The sequence below is a fragment of the Glandiceps talaboti genome, chromosome 16, assembly GCF_964340395.1.
Source record: "Glandiceps talaboti chromosome 16, keGlaTala1.1, whole genome shotgun sequence".
Lineage (NCBI taxonomy): Eukaryota > Metazoa > Hemichordata > Enteropneusta > Spengelidae > Glandiceps > Glandiceps talaboti.
Genome location: NC_135564.1, coordinates 10320857 through 10344082, shown reverse-complemented (window position 1 = coordinate 10344082; position 23226 = coordinate 10320857). Strand labels below are relative to the sequence as shown.

Here is a 23226-nt window from a genome sequence, read left to right as displayed (position 1 = left end):
TGCCACTTCGTTCACTGACCAGAAATCCACAAATCCACCAAGTGATCGTGATCAGTACAAAGGTAGTTTATTCACTCACTCACAGTTACTTCCTGTTTGACCAGGTGAATTACATCATGTAGTACATAGCAATCATATGTAAATGAATCAACATATACCATGGATATCCACAGTACACATTTGTAGGTAACTATACCATCAGTATACAAACATCAACTTCTAAACCAAACAGTGATGAGTCACACCCACACACATAATTACAGAATTCAAGTTCACGGAAGTCGTGATTACATGTGATTTGCTAGAAGCACTGTGCACGGTAATCTGAAAACTTTTGTACAAATTACGAACTGTATGATTAATGTCTTTTTGTACTTTGCAGGAATGTCTGGAGTTTGAACGCTCATTTTAACATATTGAACCCTTTCTTGACCCAGTGTGACCCCCCCCCCCCATACTATGGTTTGTATGAACCTTAGTTGTCATTCAATAAAAGTTGGCACAAAAGCATTGAATGACGATATTCACATACATGTATTATGAGAAACAATGGTGTACCCCTCACACAGAGTACATCTACATGTCAGATATGTTTAGACTACCAGTATTTCAATGTATCACTCTGACATGTGCATATGTTATCAAAGCTGGACTCTAACACATCATATGCTATGTTTTAGACTGACTACCAGTAGCATATGTTATGACTACTACCACTTTATCTCGATGTAGGTCATCAGGTGTGGCTTGTTATGCAGTCAGTGAACTTGGAAGAAAGAAGGTAAACATCATTAGCCTCAGGGACAAATTGAGATAGTTTGTTTGACAAAGGTATATACATATACCATACAATGTAGGTTAGACCTTGACAGCGTCATACTTCAACTTGATTTGCACGGTAATACAAAGGGGATATACCTTTTGAACAACATCCTTATAAACTTATTCAGGATGTAATAAAACACTTCAAAATTGTTGACACTTTTGCTGGGGAAATAACCACTTTTGATACCAAGAAAGATTCATCGGTCTCAACACAAACTTTCATTAATGAGGACATTACCTCACATACATCAAAATATACATGTATGTCATTGCACTGTGGTGTGCACTGTATTAACCAGACTGTGTCAACAACTCTTTGTACCTGGGCTGAGTCAACCTAGTCTAGTTCCTATACGGTATCGTTACGATTTACACCACAAGCCATGTTGGCATCCACTCCTGGTTTACAAAGACTGATGTTTTTATCAAACTGTTTACAAACACATGCAGAGGTTGTAGATATGATTACTGACTTGGGACATTAAATAATGTGATTGTGAAAACCAAATTAATGTATCTGGTATTAAGATGTACATTAGATGCATCTCTGCAAAACCCTCTGTCATGTGGTCCCCAAGTTAATGTAATATATTAAATACATTTTTTTTGGTCTACAAACAGTGACACACATACTAATGGTACCCATTCAGAAACAAAACTTAATGATCTGTGACATCACCAGTTCAACACAGGGTACTAACAATTTGTTGTAACCCCTCAATTAGTCGGTCACTTTACATGTACATGGATGTAATCTATTTTCACACCCACTGTCTATGGTAATTGCCGAGACACTTACACCATCAGCTATACGTACATTGTACATGTACCTAGTACCTGTACCAATTCATTGACCCGTACTACGCAATTTATCATGTGTGATTTATATTCTACATTTCCTGACTGACTACGACCCCTGCCTATTCTGTAAACCCAAACCCATGGTGAATGTACAGCACTATGTGTACATGTACGGAGAGACTGACTAAGATATTAGCCTCCACTTTTCGGCTAATGATAAAATCAAAATTTGTGGCTTATCACTTCTTGAGCATTATCAGTTCCTATAACAGCTTGAAAAGTGTCAGTGCAGGAAATGTTATCTTGCCAAATGAATTCAAGAGTACACTTCAGGTGTACCAAGCACGTCAAACTGTGGGTGACTGACCCTATCCTTAGTGGTAAAAGTCCACCAACAAAGTAATAAAGGCAATGAGTACTTTCTACAACAACAAAACATGTATTGTGTGATCTTATTTATTACCATCTTCTTGTCCCAGCCACCAACAATGGGTGAGTAAACAACTTGACAACAAGTCTAGTGCAGGACCTTATTTACCACAAAATTTGCTGCAAGTCACCTATGTTTAATATTATGTACAACAGGAAATCAGCTTTTACCTGAGAAAAAAATCACACCTTTCACAACTACAAACCTTTCAACATTACCAAAATACACATCATTATGTTCTTAGAATTCTTCTGGATGTGTCATTCATGAAAAAAACACTCAATCTACATACCTGCTTTTTGAACATAACTGCACACTGATTACAACAACGACAGAGAGGTTTGATCTGTGTGGTCAGTGATATGAGCAGTGTAAAGGGTGGTACATGAATGTGTGCATGAGCTGATTTTGTCCGAGTTTCTTGAGGACCTATACCACAACATTAACATCTACGTCAAATGTTATGCAACACCTTTTCAGCTCTACACCCTTCAGGTTAATCAATTAATCTCTGTATGTTACTGAAATCTTATGTAAACGATGACATCAGAATTCAAAGAATATTACAAGGTTTTGTCGCAATGACTTTACCTTTCCAAGTAAACTGCTAAATTTAGACCTGAAGGATTCTGCACCTACATATATGTTTTTTTGTGTGAAGAATATGAGATTTATGAAGTGCTCTGGATGTGAGCCAATTAATCCTATGCTGAAATACAGTAAAGAGAATGAGATCTTTTCATCAGTTCACCAAATTATTTTTCAAGAACTTATGAAAATTCTCCTTTTCTCCATGGTTATAAGGATATTTGGATTTACTGATCTGACCTGATATTTTCAGTGTTCCCGGTTATGGAAAAATATGCATACCTCGATAATAGATATAACAATAATTTTGACATGGGATCATATATACATTGTATAAGTTTTTGATAAATTAAATCATCTTAAATATTCTTCTGGTTTTTACACAAACCAACAGAATACATTTTGTACATGCACTTGAAGATACACGTGTAAGTTATGATTTTAATCATGTAAAGTGTAAATGCATGAGTATTCTTTGATCATTCCATAATCTGTACTTTCATGACTTAGTCCCGTGTCCACAGACGACCAATTCAAGTCATTGGACTACCATAATCTGCAGCTGGTAGCCCACTCAGGCTACCCACTCAGGCTACCACTGATTATGCAATGATTTTTACAGATGGAAGATTTACAAACATAATATTTTTATAACACACATATTTCCAATAGAGGAACTCTGTCTTCAGTTCAGGAATATGGGACTGTTGGTCACCTATGACTAACAAGTTAAAGTAATTTCAAGCCCTGTGTCTGTCCTAAATTTGAAAGGGTTTGTCTGGTATCGATATCATACTGTATCATCTGACAATCGTAAGTCTTGATAGTCTGGGACTGCATGGATTCCAGGTCAGCTTGTCTGACATACAGATTAGAGGCACACATTAATCAAACTTATGAACTTTTGGGGAGTGGGTGGAAAAAATGGGTGTGGGAGAAGAGACATTACTGGTTGACTCTGTTTGATCATTGAATAAATTAAGTATTACAGATTAGTAAATCTGTTTAGTAATGAATCATTAAACTGATGAATTCAGTGAATTCCATCAAACACTAACAACAAAGACAAATCTTGTTAATATGATACCTTTCTAAATGTAAAGTGACATTGAGACAAATGTACACAATAATAATTTTGTATACTTTACACGTATGACAGGTTGTGAGTCTAGACTACACTGCATTTTTCCCACGAATGAAAATAATATTGGGTGGTGGTGGTTACTTTACATCTAATGTAGATCTGCACTGTATTTTTATAAAATTGGTTTATGGCAGTTATAGCGTTCACTGCCATATATAAATTCGATGATATTGTTATGGTCTGATAACTTAAGACATAAAAATAAATCACATACTGATACTGACTGCTATATTCTGTATATTAAATCATGTGTATAAGAAATGTACAATTCTTTCTTAACTAGCTATTTTTACACATAGTATACATGTACACTGAAGGTTCAAGGCTGATTAATCAATCATTTATCAAACCAACCAACCAATCAATCAATCAATCAATCTATCAATCAATCAACCAACCAATCAATCATTCATTCACTTATTAGTTTGTTCATTCATTCGTTTGTTCATTTGTTCAATCAATCAATCAATCAATCAATCAATCAATCAATCAATCAATCAATCAATCAATCAATCAATCAATCAAAAGAGTTTCTAAAATGCCAGACTCCAGAACTCAGCTCTGTTCATGACCTTGAAAGGGGCAATCGACACTTAATGCTCCCTCAAATAGACACCAATATATGTCATCAACTTGCATTTGGAAATTTCAAGATTTTGCAGGTTTTCCAAGGACTAGCTGGGGTGGCAAGGGAGAAGTCTGGAGGGGAGAATGCAATTTTAATTCTCTGTCTAGACATCATTTGTAACCATTTGTGACAAACTATTATTACATCAACAGACAATAAAACAGAGTTTATGGGAATACTAGAACTAAAACAAACAGGATTGCTACAAAGTCCATAAACTAACAATTATAGAATAACACATCAACAAGTTAGGACTCATCAAAATCTACTTGACATTACCTAATCATGTGTCCCTTGTTGGAGAGCAATGGAAAATGATGAGCCAATTAGGAAACTGACCTTGTTACATACATGTATGGTCTCTCCACAGATGATGTCTGGAAATGAACAGGCTTGTCAATTTAGAGACACCACATGCATGTCTACCTAGTTACCTACCCTACATAGGCTGACAGTCCCTACTGCGCACCATCATTTGTACAATTTAACTCTGAGGTGTTTATAACAACGGGATATGACAAAATCATTCCTAATTGATAATATTCAAACTGCATGTGATATATGCTGCCAGATACCTGGAGATTTCTGACCACAAGATAGATGGAACCCTTGAATCTATTGAGTTCTTTGTTGTTGTATGTCACTCTCAGTAATGCACACTACAGTTAACTTTAAGTTTTAAACCTTCTGTTTGATTTTGAATGCCATGATCTTGGATTACAGCTATCTTGTCTGTGGAACAAGGGATCATCCTTTTGTTCAGGACCATTTTTGTACCTCGGCCAGACAACTTTTTTTCAAATCCAAATCTTACAATAATCTGACATTGGATTATTGTACTTCTTGGTCTAAAACAGTTCAATTTGAATATATACATCGCAGATCTCACCCGATTACATTTCTACCTTTGAAAATATTTTGTTAGACCAAAATAGTTTCTCTAAACACAATACTACTAGTGCTGATGGCATGATTATCATACAAAACACAGACATACCTATCATCTAAAAATACATGTGATGCAACCAACTTACTTACTTTGCACAAACACAAGTTCTAGTTTCTAGTAAACAGAATTTGAACTATTAGCTTGGCATACATACACAATTGAATGTTTAACTTTAAGAGCTGAGCTTCACACATAATGAGAAATTTACTTTTATGACGAATGTTTTTAAGAAACTTGTTTCTTTGTACAACATGATGATCATGGCTGAATACAATCAAAGCTTGGCTAGCGGCAATGACAACCACACGTCATACAAGACGTACGCAAACCCAACCACGTACTAGTAATGGAGACCATTGTTGTCATGTCAAAGACATCAGTATACAATCTCTCTATTCAAGACCAATACAGCATTTGAATATCTTGATTTTACTGAAGTAACCAAGTGGAATGAAAAACAGTTATGGGGGCATTGAGGGAGCCAAGTACATGTATGGAGCACGGACCATTTGTGGTGAATGATAAACAACAACTTTCAGTTAATATTAGGGACTCTGGTCCTGGTCCTATACCTAACCCTAACGCCAGCGCTTGAATACAGATGTTTATTTTGGAGTCGGTCCACTGTTCTTCCACTGTTGTTACATGTAAGGTTAATGACCCACTCTCTATTAGGCCCATTGCTTGAACAATGTTTAGCAGCCATTATTCACAAGGATACCAAACCAGGTGGGAATGTTATTTCTATAGAATGTTTTGCAGCCAATAAAAAGTGCAAAGTATCACTAAAGAAGTCATCAACTATACTATGAAAGAGTTGAACTATTTAATTTAGCTTTGGTATTGCATCAGTTCATGCAACAATCTGAGACACCAAATAAGTTCTTCTCTTCTTCAGTTTAAGAGGTACTGTGAACGGGCATCTTTTGTGAAAGTTGAAACGATGTATCACAACGAATTAGGCAAAGTTGGTATATGGAAACATTGCCCTTTGTAATTTGTGCAGAAATGCATTTTATGGTATTCAAAATAGCTTTTTTAAAATGTATTTCATGGTGAAAATGCAGGTTTTTAGAATTTATTGAACATATGATTTACTACATGGCCTCTCTAATACATCATATTACATTTGAATATTTTTGTTTTTTATTCAAATGAGCACCTTCATTACATTATTTTCCAGAGATCATGTCAACGCAAAATAAAAGTGTATTTGACATATACAATTTATTTTTACTCAATTTCCAATAGACGAACACATATCAACACAATGGGTATAAATACTATAGAGCAATTTATCTCTTCCACTGTTTAACAGTCTCATCAGCTTGTACAGTGGGGCAGTTATAATGTGTACACATATATACTATTCAAAAACCAAAGAAGGATGCCCTCAGTGGTTGGTGCTTGATGTTTGTAGCTTCTACTGTTATGTCATAATTAAAGTATGACCACTGCATAAGTAATATGTACATGAAATCAGTATGAGCTAATATTACTAATTTATAAGACTTCATTTTACGTGGTTTCAATATCAAGGATCCAGAGTTACTCGTAGATCTCCACCAAAATTTTTAATAAACTGGTCTTTGTCTCACAGAAAATCGTATCCAGCAGTTTCATCTACAGTCTGTCCATAATTTTTTCTGATGTCCTTCTAACAAACAAACAAACAAACAAACATACATACAAGTGAAAACACAGCTGCAGAGGTAATACTGGAAAAGATATGATGAAATGTTGACCAGAGAATTCTGAACATAAAATCATGGAAGTATCACCCGTGGTTATACTTCCATGCTAAAACCAATCACATGCTGGGCCACTGACTTTTTGGTGAATGATGTTGGTCCTTTCATAGACCCTAGGCTATGGTCCTTCAGACATTGTCAATTATCAGACAATACAACAAATGACAATTGTTCCCAGCAGGTCTCTATCTCACCATGTGCTTCCGAAGAAAAATGTGCACAGCAGATGTCCCATCTCAAATCATTTGTAATTCCAATTATCTACATGTAATCTTATCTCAGGAGATATTCATCACCTGCTTATAATTTAACTATGAGCAGATGACCTATATACCCTGACCTCTCCGAAGAAGCATTGTTTTGCGCTAATTGTTTTCTTTGTGGTGAATCTGATTGTAAATGGATGGAATGACAAGATTGGATTAAACTAAAACAAAATAAAGCAAAGTCCAAATGATACTGATGAAAGAAATTAGATTATACATCTTTCGTAAACCATTCTCACAAGACAGAGCATATATTTCATCCTGCTTGTAGATGGAATATTAATGTCAGGACTCGATTCTGACATAGTCCCATTCTTTAACACTAGTTGCAGGAGAAGGAAATGGAAAATGTCAGAATCGAGTCCCTACTTTGCCGTCTGCAGGAAAACACTAATTTTTTTCGTGGACAAAATGAATGATAAAATAATTGTGCTTCAATTTGAGGGAGAGTACTTGTATGTTATACATACTCATGGTGTTGTATAGAGGACAGTGGTATTCAATTTGTTTTTGATATATCTTTAGTCAATGTTAGTAGCAGGGTTTGACTATTTGAAGTGAAGAAACCATCAGTCACTTAAATCAGGAAATCATTGCCCATTTTAGTAATTCCATGGTGAAAGAAAACTTTATGTAAAAAGAGTAATCAAATGGTTAGAAAAGAACAAGAGTATAAGTAATAAAGTGCATTGCTGAAACAATTTCACAGAATGTATATAGCTAATGTAGTAATTTCTGAAGGTTTAATAATTGATTCTGGTTTGGCAACACTCAATAATCCACCCACCTTCATGCAATCTCTGTCATAATGGGCCCATTTGATAAGGTGGTGTATATTAAAGAGATGTTCAAAGATTACTTACATGTACATCTGAAAAACCCAGTAGTTATTCCATTAACTATACACAAATTTAATTTTTAACAGAACTGGTTCAATCAATAGAAATAGCTGAAATATATGTATAATAGTCACAAGTGGTACCATACTTTGGTACACCACACCAACTTTACATGTGAACAGTATCATGAATAAACAGTTTGGACCATTAATATATTTGTAATTGCTTGTCAACAAATTATAAATTGTGGGTTGCTGATAGTGTTTGATCACTTGTTAGGTACAACATATCAAAACAATTGAACACAAGGAAGGAAATTATCAAAAAATAGTGCGTGACTTTTTAAAAATCATTTACGAGATCTCATCCTGAACACAACAGTACAATGTACAAGATGGCTTAAATGGGGCATGGGCCTTCTATTCTTGTATTTTATGTATCTAACAATTATCTGGAAAAATGGTCACTTAAAAAATTGGCTGATGAGTTACATTTGTAATTTTTCTCTACATTTAACTGCATCTTTATTTAACACCATGCTTTCTGATACATGAAATCAATTTCTATTACACTTCCTGGTCACACTTGATTTACCCATTCAAACAATCATTATTACTATTACTAACGGTGAAACTTCAATGCAGGCTCAGAATTAGCAGAGGCACCATGAACTTAGTGGCATAATTCTGAATTATACATATAAATATACCGGGGTACTTATAACAAAATTATACTGGTAATTGGCACATGCTGTAGCTTGTTAAAACAAAGGTCCATTATGATTACAATATAAAGAGTCTCAACTAAAGTGCACCATACTGTGGTCAGTCGTGGCTGTAAACACATACTGCATAATTTTTTACTTTTTTGAATTGTGATGCCCATTCTTGTATAATTTGTGTCACAGTGTGTGTGGCCTTGGTTTTGTTGGGATTGGAAATGCTCTAGACCAGTTTGTATTATTTATGTATTACTTTATGGTTTACTGAGATTCCAAGTTGAGTTCAATGACATGAAAGTACACCATGAAGGTACCAGTGTGAACTGAGAACCATATCCTGTACTTTGGCATACTATGTGGTGGATTTTGTACAGTTGTACCATCAAATAGTCAGTATAATTCCTCCAAGATATACTAGTACCTAGTCAGTGATAGAGAGAGACTGTGGCCTAATACAGTAATTTATGCAATTTGATGGCAAACCTGACGGTCACTAGCCCAGTTTTCTTTTCATAATTTTTTATAGAGTCGCCGTAAAATGTACTCGAACAGCCCTAATCAAAATGATATAGTAGTCTTCATTTTGTCTGGGTTACAAAGCGAGCTATGTGTATACACATTTTTTTTTTTTGGGGGGGAAAGCAATATTGTCTTGGGACTTGGAAGAAGTCCACCATACGAACATGTACCCTGCTTGTAATGTAGACGCAATCTCAGACACTTATTTCGTGGTCTGAGGTTTACAACTGCAAGTGTCAATACAACTTTATACTTATTTGGAGTGTTTGAAAGGTGAGAAACAATATATATTTTCTGATGTGTCCAAAAACCATGCTACATTGCTAGGAAATACACATCTAATGATCTATTCAGGCAAACCAGTATAAAAACCCCACCTGAACACGTTTTTAGGTCGTTTACAGAAATATAATAATCAAAATCTTTTCCAAAGTCTCCGTCCAATAAATAAGCCAGTCTGTCAAGAATGATTTTCGATCACACATTCTAACTTCTGGTGTATGGTGAGAAGTATCACAACCCTTAGCACTGACATTGGCAATATGATGCAAGTGTGTCGTGGACGTTGAGCAACTCTCATACTCAAATGTGTTGTGGTCACTACATCCAACTTCTTGTTTTGAACGGTATGTCATGTAGTATGTACACGTTGCATGCATGTTCGAGACGCGGCTTTCCAAAATAACTCCAAAAACTGTCAAATAATTCACCTAAATCAAAACACATGCTTTACACTCACCTGTAAACGTCTTCTTACCAACGGAGAATAAGTGTCAAGCACGCAACAACACCTTTTGTTTAGGACGCTTTGACTTCATATCCAAGGGACAATAGCGCTGAAGCGGAAATGTTTCATGCTGCCTCATTTGCATGTGTAGACAGACGACCCCAGTGACTATTATGGGATACTCGCGATACATATATGACAAATTTACGCATAATCAAATATATTTCTGAGGATAGCATATTTTTCTTTTAATGCATGATTGAGAGGGTAGCTAAAGATATATTTACAATCAAAATAAACCAAAACTGATATTGCAACGTTGAAATATTCGAATTACTGTCTGCAACGATCGCTCCAAGCACAACAGCAAGGAAGTCGCCATTTTGAATAATTACTACCGCACTACTCACCCAAACAAAGGTAATATTTCGCAGAATATCTCGCGGAAAATATAACATTATATATGACTATATACACATAATCGGAAAAATAATATTTCAGTGAAGGAGAAATAAGAACAAGGCAAATTACTGGTAAGTTCACTTTGTACTTTGGGATCAAAGGGCGAATTACTTTATTATTGATGCGCGCCTGACCCCAAATTGATGTGATGTACCCAGGGTCATGACACTTCATCCGAGAGTAAGCAACAGTGGACTGGCATTGTGAATGAGTTTCTTTGATTTGTGTGAGTTCTGGCGACTTGGCAAATACGTTACAAACATATATCTCTTGTAAGGTAACTACATTCCTCACTTTCTGTGTCTTCCCCTCGTTTTTGTGATCTCAACTTATTTGCATTGTTTTGTATTTGCATTCCGGAACGGTCATCATCATCATGTGTATATTATTATCCCGGGATCATCATCCGTCGTCTTCACCATTACCATCCATCAGAAAGATTCCAGCACGTACACGACAGTTACATTAATAGATTCTTACGTATGTTTCATATAATCAGCAGTGCAGTCATAATTTAATGTGGTAACCACGCAATGTTTATTCCTTGATAGTTTGTCAGTGATTTATATTATTGTAGTGAAAAGTGATGTAGACTGTGAGTTCGTCTTCTTTTCACTTCTCCACTACAAGTTATTATGGGTTTTTGACTATCGGTTGCAATTGTTAAGTGCTATCCATGCATTTTATGGCATCATCGTCATCACGCTCATCATCATCACGCTCATCATCATCATCAACATCATCATCATCATCATCATCATCATCATCATCATCATCATCATCATCATCATCATCATCATCATCATCATCATCATCATCATTATCATTATCATCATCACCATCATCATCATCATCATCATCATCATCATCGTCATCATCATCCCAAACATTGCCGTCGTTGCCACCGCCACCACCACCACCACCACCACCACCACCACCACCACCACCACCACCACTACCATCACCATCTTTGTCATAATCGTCATCACAATCATCATCACCCCAACCACCACCACCATTATCATCACTTCAAATATCACCTTTTCAATTCTATATAGTATTGTTAAATGTTATATATTCCATTTCACTCTAATGAAAAACAAATGATTAAAAAACCTGAATTTATTACCATCATATCCTACCTAAATGTCTGAGTATTGTTGTTGTTTGTGTAGTGATTTTCACAAAATGATGTTTTGATTGAATTATTTCAGGAGGAAGAATGGATCTAGGAGATAGTAACTCCAACCAGGGACTTATGTCCAATACTGGCACTTCCAGTTCACTTTTTAATTATGAAAGCTTTGATGATGAAGTTTCAAAAGAGAGCAACGATTTGACAGTTGATGCAAGGTAAAAACTACTACTATGTAATCCAGTATCATACCCATAACCTGTTCAAGTACAGTATTACTTCAGAAAAAAACTATTGTAAGTTGTATCACAATCACTTGACAATTGTGGTAGTACATGTACATATCTTACACAGTACAGAACAGCATGTGCAGCAGCATCAGGTGGCTTTTGATTAGATATTAAGGGTGTTCACATATGTAAAAAACCTTGCCACGGCCTGGTCCCAGTAAACAAATTAATCAGGTGTTAACTTTTGGTCTGCGTTCAGATTGCATATTTGTCGTCATCGAGTCTAGGACAAAAACAGCGCCCTCAGTCACATCAACGCTACTATTGTTAAATATGGCTGACTTCGATAATTGTTTACTTTCCAACTGATAATAACATTACACATTCATGGGACGCTTAGACAATAGTAAAAAGGTCAACATATACTGTAGGTCAACATGAGAGGGCATCATCTGGGACAAGGTCTGCATTCACACGGACGTTTTTGCTCTGGGACAAGACCAGGCCCGGCCCAGGCCAGGGCCTGAACCACCTTCTCGTCTGGGACCAAATCTTGTCCGGGCCAGGCCCTGGCTAAACCGTTCACACCTGTTTTTTTGTCCCAGACCAGGACCTGGCCATGGCCTGGCCCTACACAAAATTCGTAGTCTGAACAGGCTAATTATTCCCCAATATTTTTCTTTGTGCAGCCAAGGAAAATACAAGTGACCTAAGGGGCCTTTGTCACTACGAGTCGCTAGACGAATATTTTCTGGCTAAATGAAGACAAATATTGGGGAATAATTTAATTATACCAGCACCAGTAATACCAAAGAAAAATCGAGGAAAGTAATGGAAATTTTGGACTTTTGGACTCATCTTTCGAACACAGCAAAACCAGTGACGTAGACACGCGTTATGACATAGACACATGTTGTTGTGACATAATGCAAACAGAGATTATATTCCATATTTGTTCTTCAACTTGGCATGTACACGGTATGATATTAGTTATTCACAAGCTTTGAAATAAGGTCAGGGAAAATACAAGACCATACCATTCAGTAATAGAATAGATTTGATTAAGTGTTTTTGTAGTATTGACATTGACTGTAGTGTTGTTTAATGTTGTAGTTTTACTGGTGCAGATGGTCCAAACTTCACCACAACTACCACCCAGTCCCTCAATAATCCTGAGCTGATAACAGATATTTCACAAGGTAAGAATATACATGTAGTACCGGTAGTTGTTCTTAGAATTGTATAATTGCCGTCATTCTACTTCTCCTCTAACTACATGTAATCAATATTTTTATAGTTTTGAAAATTTGATGGGGGGGGGGGGGGCAAGACTTATTGTTTTACAATATATAATGTATGACTTCTGATGTATCTGTCTTTTCTTTTAACAGTTGAATTACTTCAACAAGACACATCATCACAAGATGTGCAAGAAACCAACAAAGAGGAGGTATGGTCCTGTGTACATGTCTTTGTTCATATCATTAATTCAGAGAGATAAAGCTGATGTATAATAATTTTATTTTACATGTGTCATTAATTTTGCTGGGAAAATTGGTATAATTTTTTTTAGTCATTTTACCGAAATTCCCATGTAAAATGATGTATGAAAGGAAGACTTTCTCCTCAGTGCAGTAGAAACAGAGTTTTGCTGATAAAATTACACACAGTCTTTAGTGATTTTGACTACTTCTGTACAGCACCTGTATAATTGAAGTTGTGTGTGTGTGTGTGTGTGTGTGTGTGTGTGTGTGTGTGTGTGTTAAAAAGCATCTTATCTCATGAGTGAAACACCATGGCATCTTTATTTCTCCTGTATCCTCATTTCAGAGAACTAAAGGTAAAGGTGGTTGGCCAAAAGGTAAGAAAAGAAGAAAACATCTGAAAGACATCAATGCGCCAAGAGCTCCTCTTACTGGCTACATTAGGTTTCTCAATGATCGAAGAGAAAAAGTCCGTAATGAGAATCCAACACTGAGTTTTCCTGAAATCACAAAGATGTTGGGAAATGAATGGAGTAAACTGTCACAAACAGAAAAGCAGGTAAGTAAATTTGCCTTTTTGACGTGTGAGCTAGCATGCTCTTCTAAACATTGCACATATCAATGAAGTAAAGTAACCCACCAAAGTTTATGGTGACTCACAAGCAAACCCATTTTATCATTTTGACTGACGAAAAAAATGTTTGTGTGTAATAGAGGACACACTAATTTTTGGCTTATCAGGGGCTTTCCCACATGCATCCACATTTTACTATCGAGTACAAGATACATTAATTTTTCATTATCTTTTTCCCCCACGGAAGAGGTACTTAGATGAAGCTGAGAAGGATAAAGAAAGGTATATGAAAGAATTAGAACAGTATCAACAGACAGATTCCTATCGACTTTTCACCAAAAAGTTACAAGAAAAGAAGAGGAAAGCTGAGATGATAGAAGACACAGAAAATAGAGGTGTAAATGGGGCGACTGCAGAGGTGGGTTTGGAAGTAAGCAATGAAAGTTTTATCAGTTTATCATTATTATATGCAAAGATAGTTTCATCATTTTATAGCAAAAATAATGATTTGTTGATGCAGATTTTTGAGCAGTAAACAGTCTGTTTTTTTTATCAATGTGGTATTAATATATACTGTATTTATGTTGATATAATAGTAGGCTTTTTGACAGCAGTGATGTTGATTTTAATAGTGCCAGTGATAAATACCCGGTAGTATGTATGAATGATTTTCACTGGCGTTATACTATGTGGCAGTGTTTACTAGAAAATTTTTTCGCAAGAGGGCTTAGAGATTGTTAGCCTGTTGTTGCTGATAAGAGACCAGGAAGGGAGAGTCTCAGTTTGATCTGGGGGCTGCTTAACACTTTTGCTGAAATTGAAGTCTTTTTCAATATGAATATTGAGAAGGGGTGCTCAGAAATGACAAACAGCATTTAGCACTCTTGTTCAGCATGATTTCACATTGTTTTTACCAAGGTTGGGGAACCCCAGTAACAGAAAGATGAAAAAAGGGGGTAAATGGGGCATAGTTTGCCATACGATCTACCATAATTCTATTTTGGAACCGTGGTAAAATCACTGAGGAATCCCAGCAGATTTTATCTACTTGCCACCCTTTGCTAAAAACACTTCCTGCGCTGGTGTACATACAGAGAATTTATCGTCTTCAGTGCTCACAAATACAATATACCTACAAATAGTACATCTTCTTCAATACTGACAAATGCAATGTGTTTAACTATTTATAGTTTGATGATGGAGAGGAAGATCTTCCAGGTTTTGATATTCCCATCTTTACAGAAGAATTCATGGATCACAATAAAGGTATGGAAATATTTGACTGAACACTTACATGTAACATTAACGTCACTCCCAATACATTTGCATAGGACCAGTGAGATGGCAGTGAAAACAACCCTAGTTGTGGTGAAATAATAATAATAATTATAATGTGTATTTATAATGTGCCCGTTCTCCTGAGAGCTCCAGCCACTCACAATTATTACCCTTGGCATGGGTCTATAGCCCTTTGTACTTCCTCAACTCAGTGGCTGGGGGAGCAACAACCCATTGCAGCGTCTAAGTGCATCGGATTATTATTAAAAGCATTCACCTTACAACCTTATTCAACCAGGTCCTAATTGTACAGTTGTGTTAACTAAAGCACACAAGTGAAAGTCATCAAAATCATGATATCTATATGATGCAGTAATTCTTGTCAGTAGTTTTCACAGAATGATGTACTTATATCTACCAAGATTAACAATATATCTCCAACCTTGTGTCTGAGACAGTGAGAGATATTTGGGACCAAACATGTATTCGGTAATATTTAATACCTATGTGTTTCATGGTCAAAGATATGTGAAACACACCATGAATACACAAACAATACATGAACCATGAATTGACAACAGTGACTGTTTATGTTTGACATAATAAGTAGTACATTCAAGCTACTCCAAACAAGGTCATTTATATATATTGTGTGTTGCAGGTAGAGAACAAGAATTACGTCAACTCAGAAAGGCCAACACAGAATATGAAGAACAAAATGCTATTCTAACTAAACACATTGAAAACATGAAAGCAGCTGTAGAGAAACTAGAAGTTGAAGCAGTCCAACAAAGAAATCATAATATGGCTTTACAACAACACCTAGATGCTCTCAGAGGATCACTCACAACAAATTTTGCACATGTACCCTTGCCAGGTGAGAAAGAAATGAGACTATAAAAAGTTTTATTACATGGAGTGGTTTTGAGTGTGATTTTCATTAGGTCAAGAGGATCACACTGGGAATTTTAAATAGGGGTTAGAGAGAACATAGTTGTGTTGTCATGACATGAAATACGACCCATAACATCAAAGTAAGCGTTTTCTGTATGTACCACAATCATTTATAGCATCCATATCAAGTGTAAAAGTATACTGTTTCATTTGCTAATACAACCCATAACATCAAAGTAAGTGTTTTCTGTATGTACCACAATCATTTATAGCATCCATATCAAGTGTAAAAGTATACTGTTTCATTTGCTAATACAACCTATAACACCAAAGTAAAGCGTTTTCTGTATGTACCACAATCATTTATAGCATCCATATCAAGTGTAAAAGATACTGTTTCATTTGCTAATACAACCCATAACACCAAAGTAAAGCATTTTCTGTATGTACCACAATCATTTATAGCATCCATATCAAGTGTAAAGTATACTGTTTCATTTGCTAATACAACCCATAACACCAAAGTAAAGCGTTTTCTGTATGTACCACAATCATTTATAGCAGCCATATCAAGTGTAAAAGTATACTGTTTCATTTGCTAATACAACCCATAACACCAAAGTAATGCATTTTCTGTATGTACCACAATCATTTATAGCATCCATATCAAGTGTAAAAGTATACTATTTCATTTGCTAATACAACCCATAACATCAAAGTAAGCGTTTTCTGTATGTATCACAATCATTTATAGCATCCATATCAAGTGTAAAAGTATACTGTTTCATTTGCTAATACAACCCATAATACCAAAGTAAAGCATTTTCTGTATGTACCACAACCATTTATAGCATCCATATCAAATATAAAAGTATACTGTTTCATTTGCTAATACAACCCATAACACCAAAGTAAAGCATTTTCTGTATGTACCACAATCATTTATAGCAGCCATATCAAGTGTAAAAGTATACTGTTTCATTTGCTAATACAACCCATAACACCAAAGTAAAGCATTTTCTGTATGTACCACAACCATTTATAGCATCCATATCAAATATAAAAGTATACTGTTTCATTTGCTAATACAACCCATAACACCAAAGTAAAGCATTTTCTGTATGTACCACAATCATTTATAGCATCCATATCAAGTGTAAAAGTATACTATTTCATTTGCTAATACAACCCATAACACCAAAGTAAAGCGTTTTCTGTATGTACCACAATCGTTTATAGCATCCATATCAAGTGTAAAAGTATACTGTTTCGTTTGCTAATACAACCCATAACACCAAAGTAAAGCGTTTTCTGTATGTACCACACTCATTTATAGCATCCATATCAAGTGTAAAAGTATACTGTTTCATTTGCTAATACAACCCATAACATCAAAGTAAGTGTTTTCTGTATGTACCACAATCATTTATAGCATCCATATCAAGTATAAAAGTATACTGTTTCATTTGCTAATACAACCCATAACACCAAAGTAATGCATTTTCTGTATGTACCACAATCATTTATAGCATCCATATCAAGTGTAAAAGTATACTGTTTCATTTGCTAATTGACCACATTAGAAAGTCCACATGCTAGGCTTGTAAATAAACCAATTGAAAGAGTATACTTTTACACTTAATGTGAATGCTATAAATAAGTGTAGCACATATAGAAATTGCTTTACTTTAGTGTTACTTGTTGTAATATGAATGCTATAAATGAGTGTAGCACATAGAGAGAGTGCTTTGCTTCAGTGTTACTTGTTGTAATCATGTTTTGAAATCTTTAAGGTGCTGTGTATGATGCTAAATCTTGGCTTCTACTCAATAAATGATCCATGTTGTAATAATTAGTTGTTGCACCATGACCAAATGTCGTAATTACCTACGAATAACATTTCACCTGTTCAGGTCGACAGGCTTGTCAATTGTCTGTTTGCTGGCTTTACTGCTTAGCTTTATAGTACATGTATAGGCATAGTCAAACTGTAAGTGTGCTGGCTTTACCACTACATGTCATAGTGGTGATGATGTGATTGTGGAGAGGGTGTTGCCCCCTTGTCTTCTGATGTGGAGAGATTCTCTAATTTGCCTGGATAACCCGTCCCCATTCTCTGACGATGATATTTGAGAGTTCCAATTGATGACATGAATTGATTATTTTTTAAATCCACGTTGTTTTTATTATTGCTAGGTTCAAATGAACTGCCATCCATGAATACTATAGACAACTATATGACAAAACTTCACCAGATTATTTTGGATTCACCGCAAGAAAATGAATCTCTCATATCAACAGTTAGAGAAATCATTAGTAGATTAGATTACCAAAGATATGAAAGGTAAGTAACAAAACTAAAGTTTAGTCATCAAGTCTTTTACATCGCAACAATTGAGAAGATCTTGAGTACTCTGTGGATAAGTGTTGTTAGAACTGTGGAAATATGTACAGACTTCTTTGATGTATGAAAATTTGTGGTTATTTCTCATGACACCTGCCCCTCCTCAGCAAAAAATAACACTTTTGCTTTGAGCTTTCCATGCAAATTAGTCCTTTCCAATAATAAGAACAACAAAGCTATGGGTACACGTCAACTAAATAAGATGTTTTGACGCCAGACAAGTGACAGTCAATTCACAACAACTGCACAGACAACAAAACCAACTACAGCTTTTATGTGTTTTGAATTCTTAAGATCTTACAAGTGAGCTGTAATGTCAACAACAACAACAACAACAACAACAACAACAACAACAACAAACAACAGTAACAAAAACAACAACACATGTTTCTTGAATTCTTGATATTTCTCTTCCCAAACGACAGTGGCAACACAAAAACCTACTGCAGCTCCCTATAAATGTATACATGCTTTTTAGCCCCCGTCGGACGAAGTCCGAGGCGGGGGCTTTATAAATTGGGTTCTGTCCGTGCGTGTGTGCGTGCGTCCGTGCGTGCATGCATGCGTGTGTCCGTCCTCAGCCATATCTCGGACAATCATGGACCGATTCCTTCCAAAATTGGTACATTCATAATTAGATATGAGTTACATATGCACGCTGATTTTCTTTTGGATGCGATGTGGTTTAGCTGAATTACAAACATTTAAAATATTTCACATGTCTGTAACAATAATTTGTAGAGTAAATTGCCCATGTGTATGAACATGGGTTCAGAATTGCAATCATCGAATTCAAATTTAGATTATCGAATTCAAATTCAGATTAGATTCGGATGTTTGTAAGAGTGACTTTTGTTTTTTATATCTGCATCGATAAAAGGTAAGGAGAATTATTATTCTTTATTGTCAATGTGCTTTGGATAATTATTAATCTTTATTGTCAATGCGCTTTGTACCTGTATGAAAACTAGTGCACACTTCATTACATACAATGCATTTCATGCTGTGCCAATCATAATTGTACATTTGTGGTAAATGGTATGTGTGTAAATAAAGCTTTTGAATGAAAGTTGTAAGCGCAAGTATGCATATTTGTTTATCAAAATCATCAAATATGGCCGGAAAACGGTTTATTGTACTTTTTGAGAATTATTTGGTCCCTATCCAATTCGTCTAATATATGAATATGTCTAATAGTGTGAATCCAAATCTGAGAATATTGTGCAAGATCGCCAACGTTATCCAAAAAGAGGCTGATGACGTATGTGCTTTAGATTTCATTCATGAATTGTAGTGCTCGCACAAAATTTCTTCCATTCTCCACGATACAGTAGATTCCGTTGTAAGTTTAACCCTACATTATCAGTGTTCTCCACGAGGGGTTTTTGAGGGGCGCACCGCCCCTCTGTTTGCGTTCAGCGCCCGTTTGTTTTGGTGTGAACGTCTTCAAGAAGAGATTCTATTCAATGCCGTTAATGAAGGAAGTGAACAGCGACACTGCGTCTATCATCATTTATGAACTTATTTATCGCCTTGATTATAACAATGGTAGCCGAAACAAAAACAGTAAATGTAGTACCGTCGTAAAGTAGAAGACGGTATGTTGGTAGTTTCTATGGCCGGGTATATCAAGCCGGTAATTTCCAAGCCTTCCCGTATATATGGCCGTATACCGTTATACGTATACAGTACGCATACGATGTACGATGTCACGGCAATTTTCGCATTGTATCGATAAATACGAACAAAATCCTAAAATTTATACATGTTCTTTAGAAATAACTACTCCGGTACGGTTCCATGGTAAAATTTATGTCCTAAATGATCACGTTTGGATGTGAATCGCGATCGTAGTACCACGAGGTAGCTCCAATGTGGCAGCCATGTTTGTTACTGCACATTTGCACTGAACGTATTCGGTTATTCTTAGCCCAAATTCGTCACATTAAAAATGTACGTATTTCCGGCAAATTTGGATGAAAAATCATTTTCCATTCATGAAAATTAAAAGGATATCAAATTTTAGAGAAATGAAGGGAAATGAATTGTTTTCAATTAATTTTTATGAATGACATGCACCAGATTCAGTAATCAAAAATTGGGGTGAACCTTGATGTATACTACCAATAATTGCAAATTTACCAGGGCAAGTCTGTTTTGGTGTTGGAGGACCTGGGTTTGTTTCTATATCACCTCCAAGCAGGAGCAACATCCTGGTGTAATAATTATAATACAAGTAAAGGTGAAGAATACAAGCGCAGCAGAAGGACAATATCTTTGTTAATTTTACATTGATCATGTAGTGCACAGAATAAAAACTTCCTACAGACTGCCTGTATTGTTGGACACACATTCCCATGATTGTTTTATTGCTAATACCTAGTCAGTAATTTGAAATATAAACTAAGACAATTGAACTTTCTATTTCTAGTTCTTTCAAGTGTTTGTATCCTTGGTACACCTTATATTGTAGTGAGTTCTAGGACAAGTTTCTAATAATGTATGTACTGTCCTATCACCTGTCTTTTATTTTATGTATGTACTGTCCTATCACCTGTCTTTTATTTTATGTATGTACTGTCCTATCACATGTGTTTTATTAGATTTTGGTTGTTGTCTTTGCTTTTGTTCTCTTTGTGTTCTCTAGTTCTCTAGTGGTCTATGTTCAGACCAGCAGTTAATTTGGGACGGTGCCCAAATCCTACTTTAACCTCCTCAACTGAAGAGTGTTCTCGGGTTCTGAGAACTTTGTTATTGTATTTATGTCTGTTGTGCAAGGTGTGTGCCTTTGTTGTGTCTGTATGCTTGTAAACCAGTACAGGATCCAACAATTTACTCCTACCACTGATATTGAATTTCATAAAATGGAGAGTGTATTTGAGAGTGCTCTAGAAATTTCATCCCAGTGTATTCTTATAGTGAAAGACTATGGTATGGCATTATTTACTCAAGATGACCGGTTCCACTTGTTCGATCCTCATAGCAGAAATGATCAAGGTTATTCAATGCCTGATGGACATGCAGTTCTTATCATTTTCAAGACAATACATGATCTCTGTACCCATTTAAGACAACTAACATCAACATTGACTGAGGATTCTCTTGCAAGTGTGGCTTTTGAAATTACTCCTACACTAGTCTATACAACAAATAGTCCAAGTGATTCCTTTAACCTTACAGCACATTATGGGATATGTTCATCTGCCATCATAACATGTACAACTGAAGAAAAGTATATACATAAGATGAAACAAACACTTAAAGTTGATAATAAAAAAAAATTCTCAAAAACAGAAAGATCATGTGCACGTAAAATTAATGTTGCGAACCCTGATTTAAAGGAAGTACAAATGTATTCAACAGAACAAGACACATTAACACAATATACTAGTGAAACAGCTTCATGTAGCGTCAAAAGCATGCCACAGGTGTGTAAAACAGACCAATTACAAAGAACTGTTTCACAACCTTTGTCATGTGTACTTAAAATTAATGTCACAAAACCTCATTTAAAAAAGGTACAGATATATTCAACAAAACAACAAACATTAACCCACAAAAACACTTGTGAGATAGCTACATATAGAGTCCATAGCATGACACAGGTGTGTAAATCAGACAAATTACAAAGAACTGTTTCACAAACAAGTTATCAGCACAGTGATAATGATTGTAAAATCATTAGTGATTCTGCACCAGTTACACATTATTATCATCCAATTGACAAATCATGGCAATTTGCAAAAGCAATACTGTTTTCTTTGTCCCCACCAAAACACACTTTATTTTTTTTGGGGCTAGGACTTTAAGTCTCAAACATCCACTGCGGGGGCTGTGTCATCTTCGATGGCTTGTCTTCAATAACAACAACAACAACAACAACAACAACAACAACAACAACACGTGTTTCTGGAATTCTTGTGTATATTTCTCTTTATAAATGACAACAGTGGCAACAACAACACCCACTACAGCTTCAACAACAACAACAACAACAACAGCAACAACAACAACAACAACAGCAACAACAACAACAACAAAACCTACCCATATGTGTACCTTTATTTCTTTCAGTGATCCTAAGCTATGATAGTTCAAGCCAATGTATATATTTGTCAGCCCTGCTATGCAAACCAAAGTTGCAGCCATCCAGAACTGCACTACTCTTTGTACAGATAAAGACTGGACCATGTGTAGTGGATAGTTGTGCCTATGCCTAGACTAATATAAAAGTCGACAGTAACTGCATCACTCACCGTAAAGGAAATCCTGAAGACTTATTTGCACCAAGTGATTATTTCCACTTTTGTAAATTTCAATGTTTTGCACAAAAAAACACAAAAAAGTGTATTATATTTAGTTTACTGGTGAAAAATAGTGATGCGTATTTGATTAGGCTTACAGGAACTTCCCAGGACTTTGCAACACTCACATGTACAGGTGTTAAAATGCCAACAACAGTTAAGACTGCAAACAAGTTTGGTTTTGCTAAAATGATTTCATTTGTAGCATGCTTGATATATCCAGAAGCCTAAGTAAACTTAGCTCAGAAACCTGTAGTGGTACTGGTACTAGCT

General features: G+C 35.7%; 1 protein-coding gene across 2 annotated transcripts; it reads left to right on the top strand.

Annotated features, from left to right (window-relative positions):
- Positions 1-10813: 10813 nt before the first annotated feature.
- On the top strand, positions 10814-23226 carry LOC144447564 (high mobility group protein 20A-like). Of its 2 annotated transcripts, none has more exons than XM_078137628.1 (10): positions 10814-10927; positions 11865-12003; positions 13129-13214; positions 13407-13465; positions 13846-14058; positions 14321-14491; positions 15264-15339; positions 16013-16228; positions 18442-18589; positions 22724-23226. In XM_078137628.1, the coding sequence occupies exons 2-10, from the start codon at positions 11873-11875 to the stop codon at positions 22737-22739; spliced, it is 1116 nt and encodes a 371-aa protein (XP_077993754.1). In that variant the 5' UTR covers positions 10814-10927; positions 11865-11872; the 3' UTR covers positions 22740-23226. The 2 variants fall into 2 exon arrangements, with proteins under 2 accessions (XP_077993754.1, XP_077993753.1); XM_078137627.1 differs by having other exon boundaries at positions 14321-14503.

Coding starts and splice junctions, on each gene's coding strand:
- LOC144447564 (XM_078137627.1), top strand. CDS start 11,873: ATGGATCTAGGAGATAGTAACTCCAACCAGGGACTTATGTCCAATACT. Junction 13,466..13,845: donor AAGAAACCAACAAAGAGGAG/GTATGGTCCTGT, acceptor TCCTCATTTCAG/AGAACTAAAGGTAAAGGTGG. Junction 16,229..18,441: donor TGCACATGTACCCTTGCCAG/GTGAGAAAGAAA, acceptor TATTATTGCTAG/GTTCAAATGAACTGCCATCC.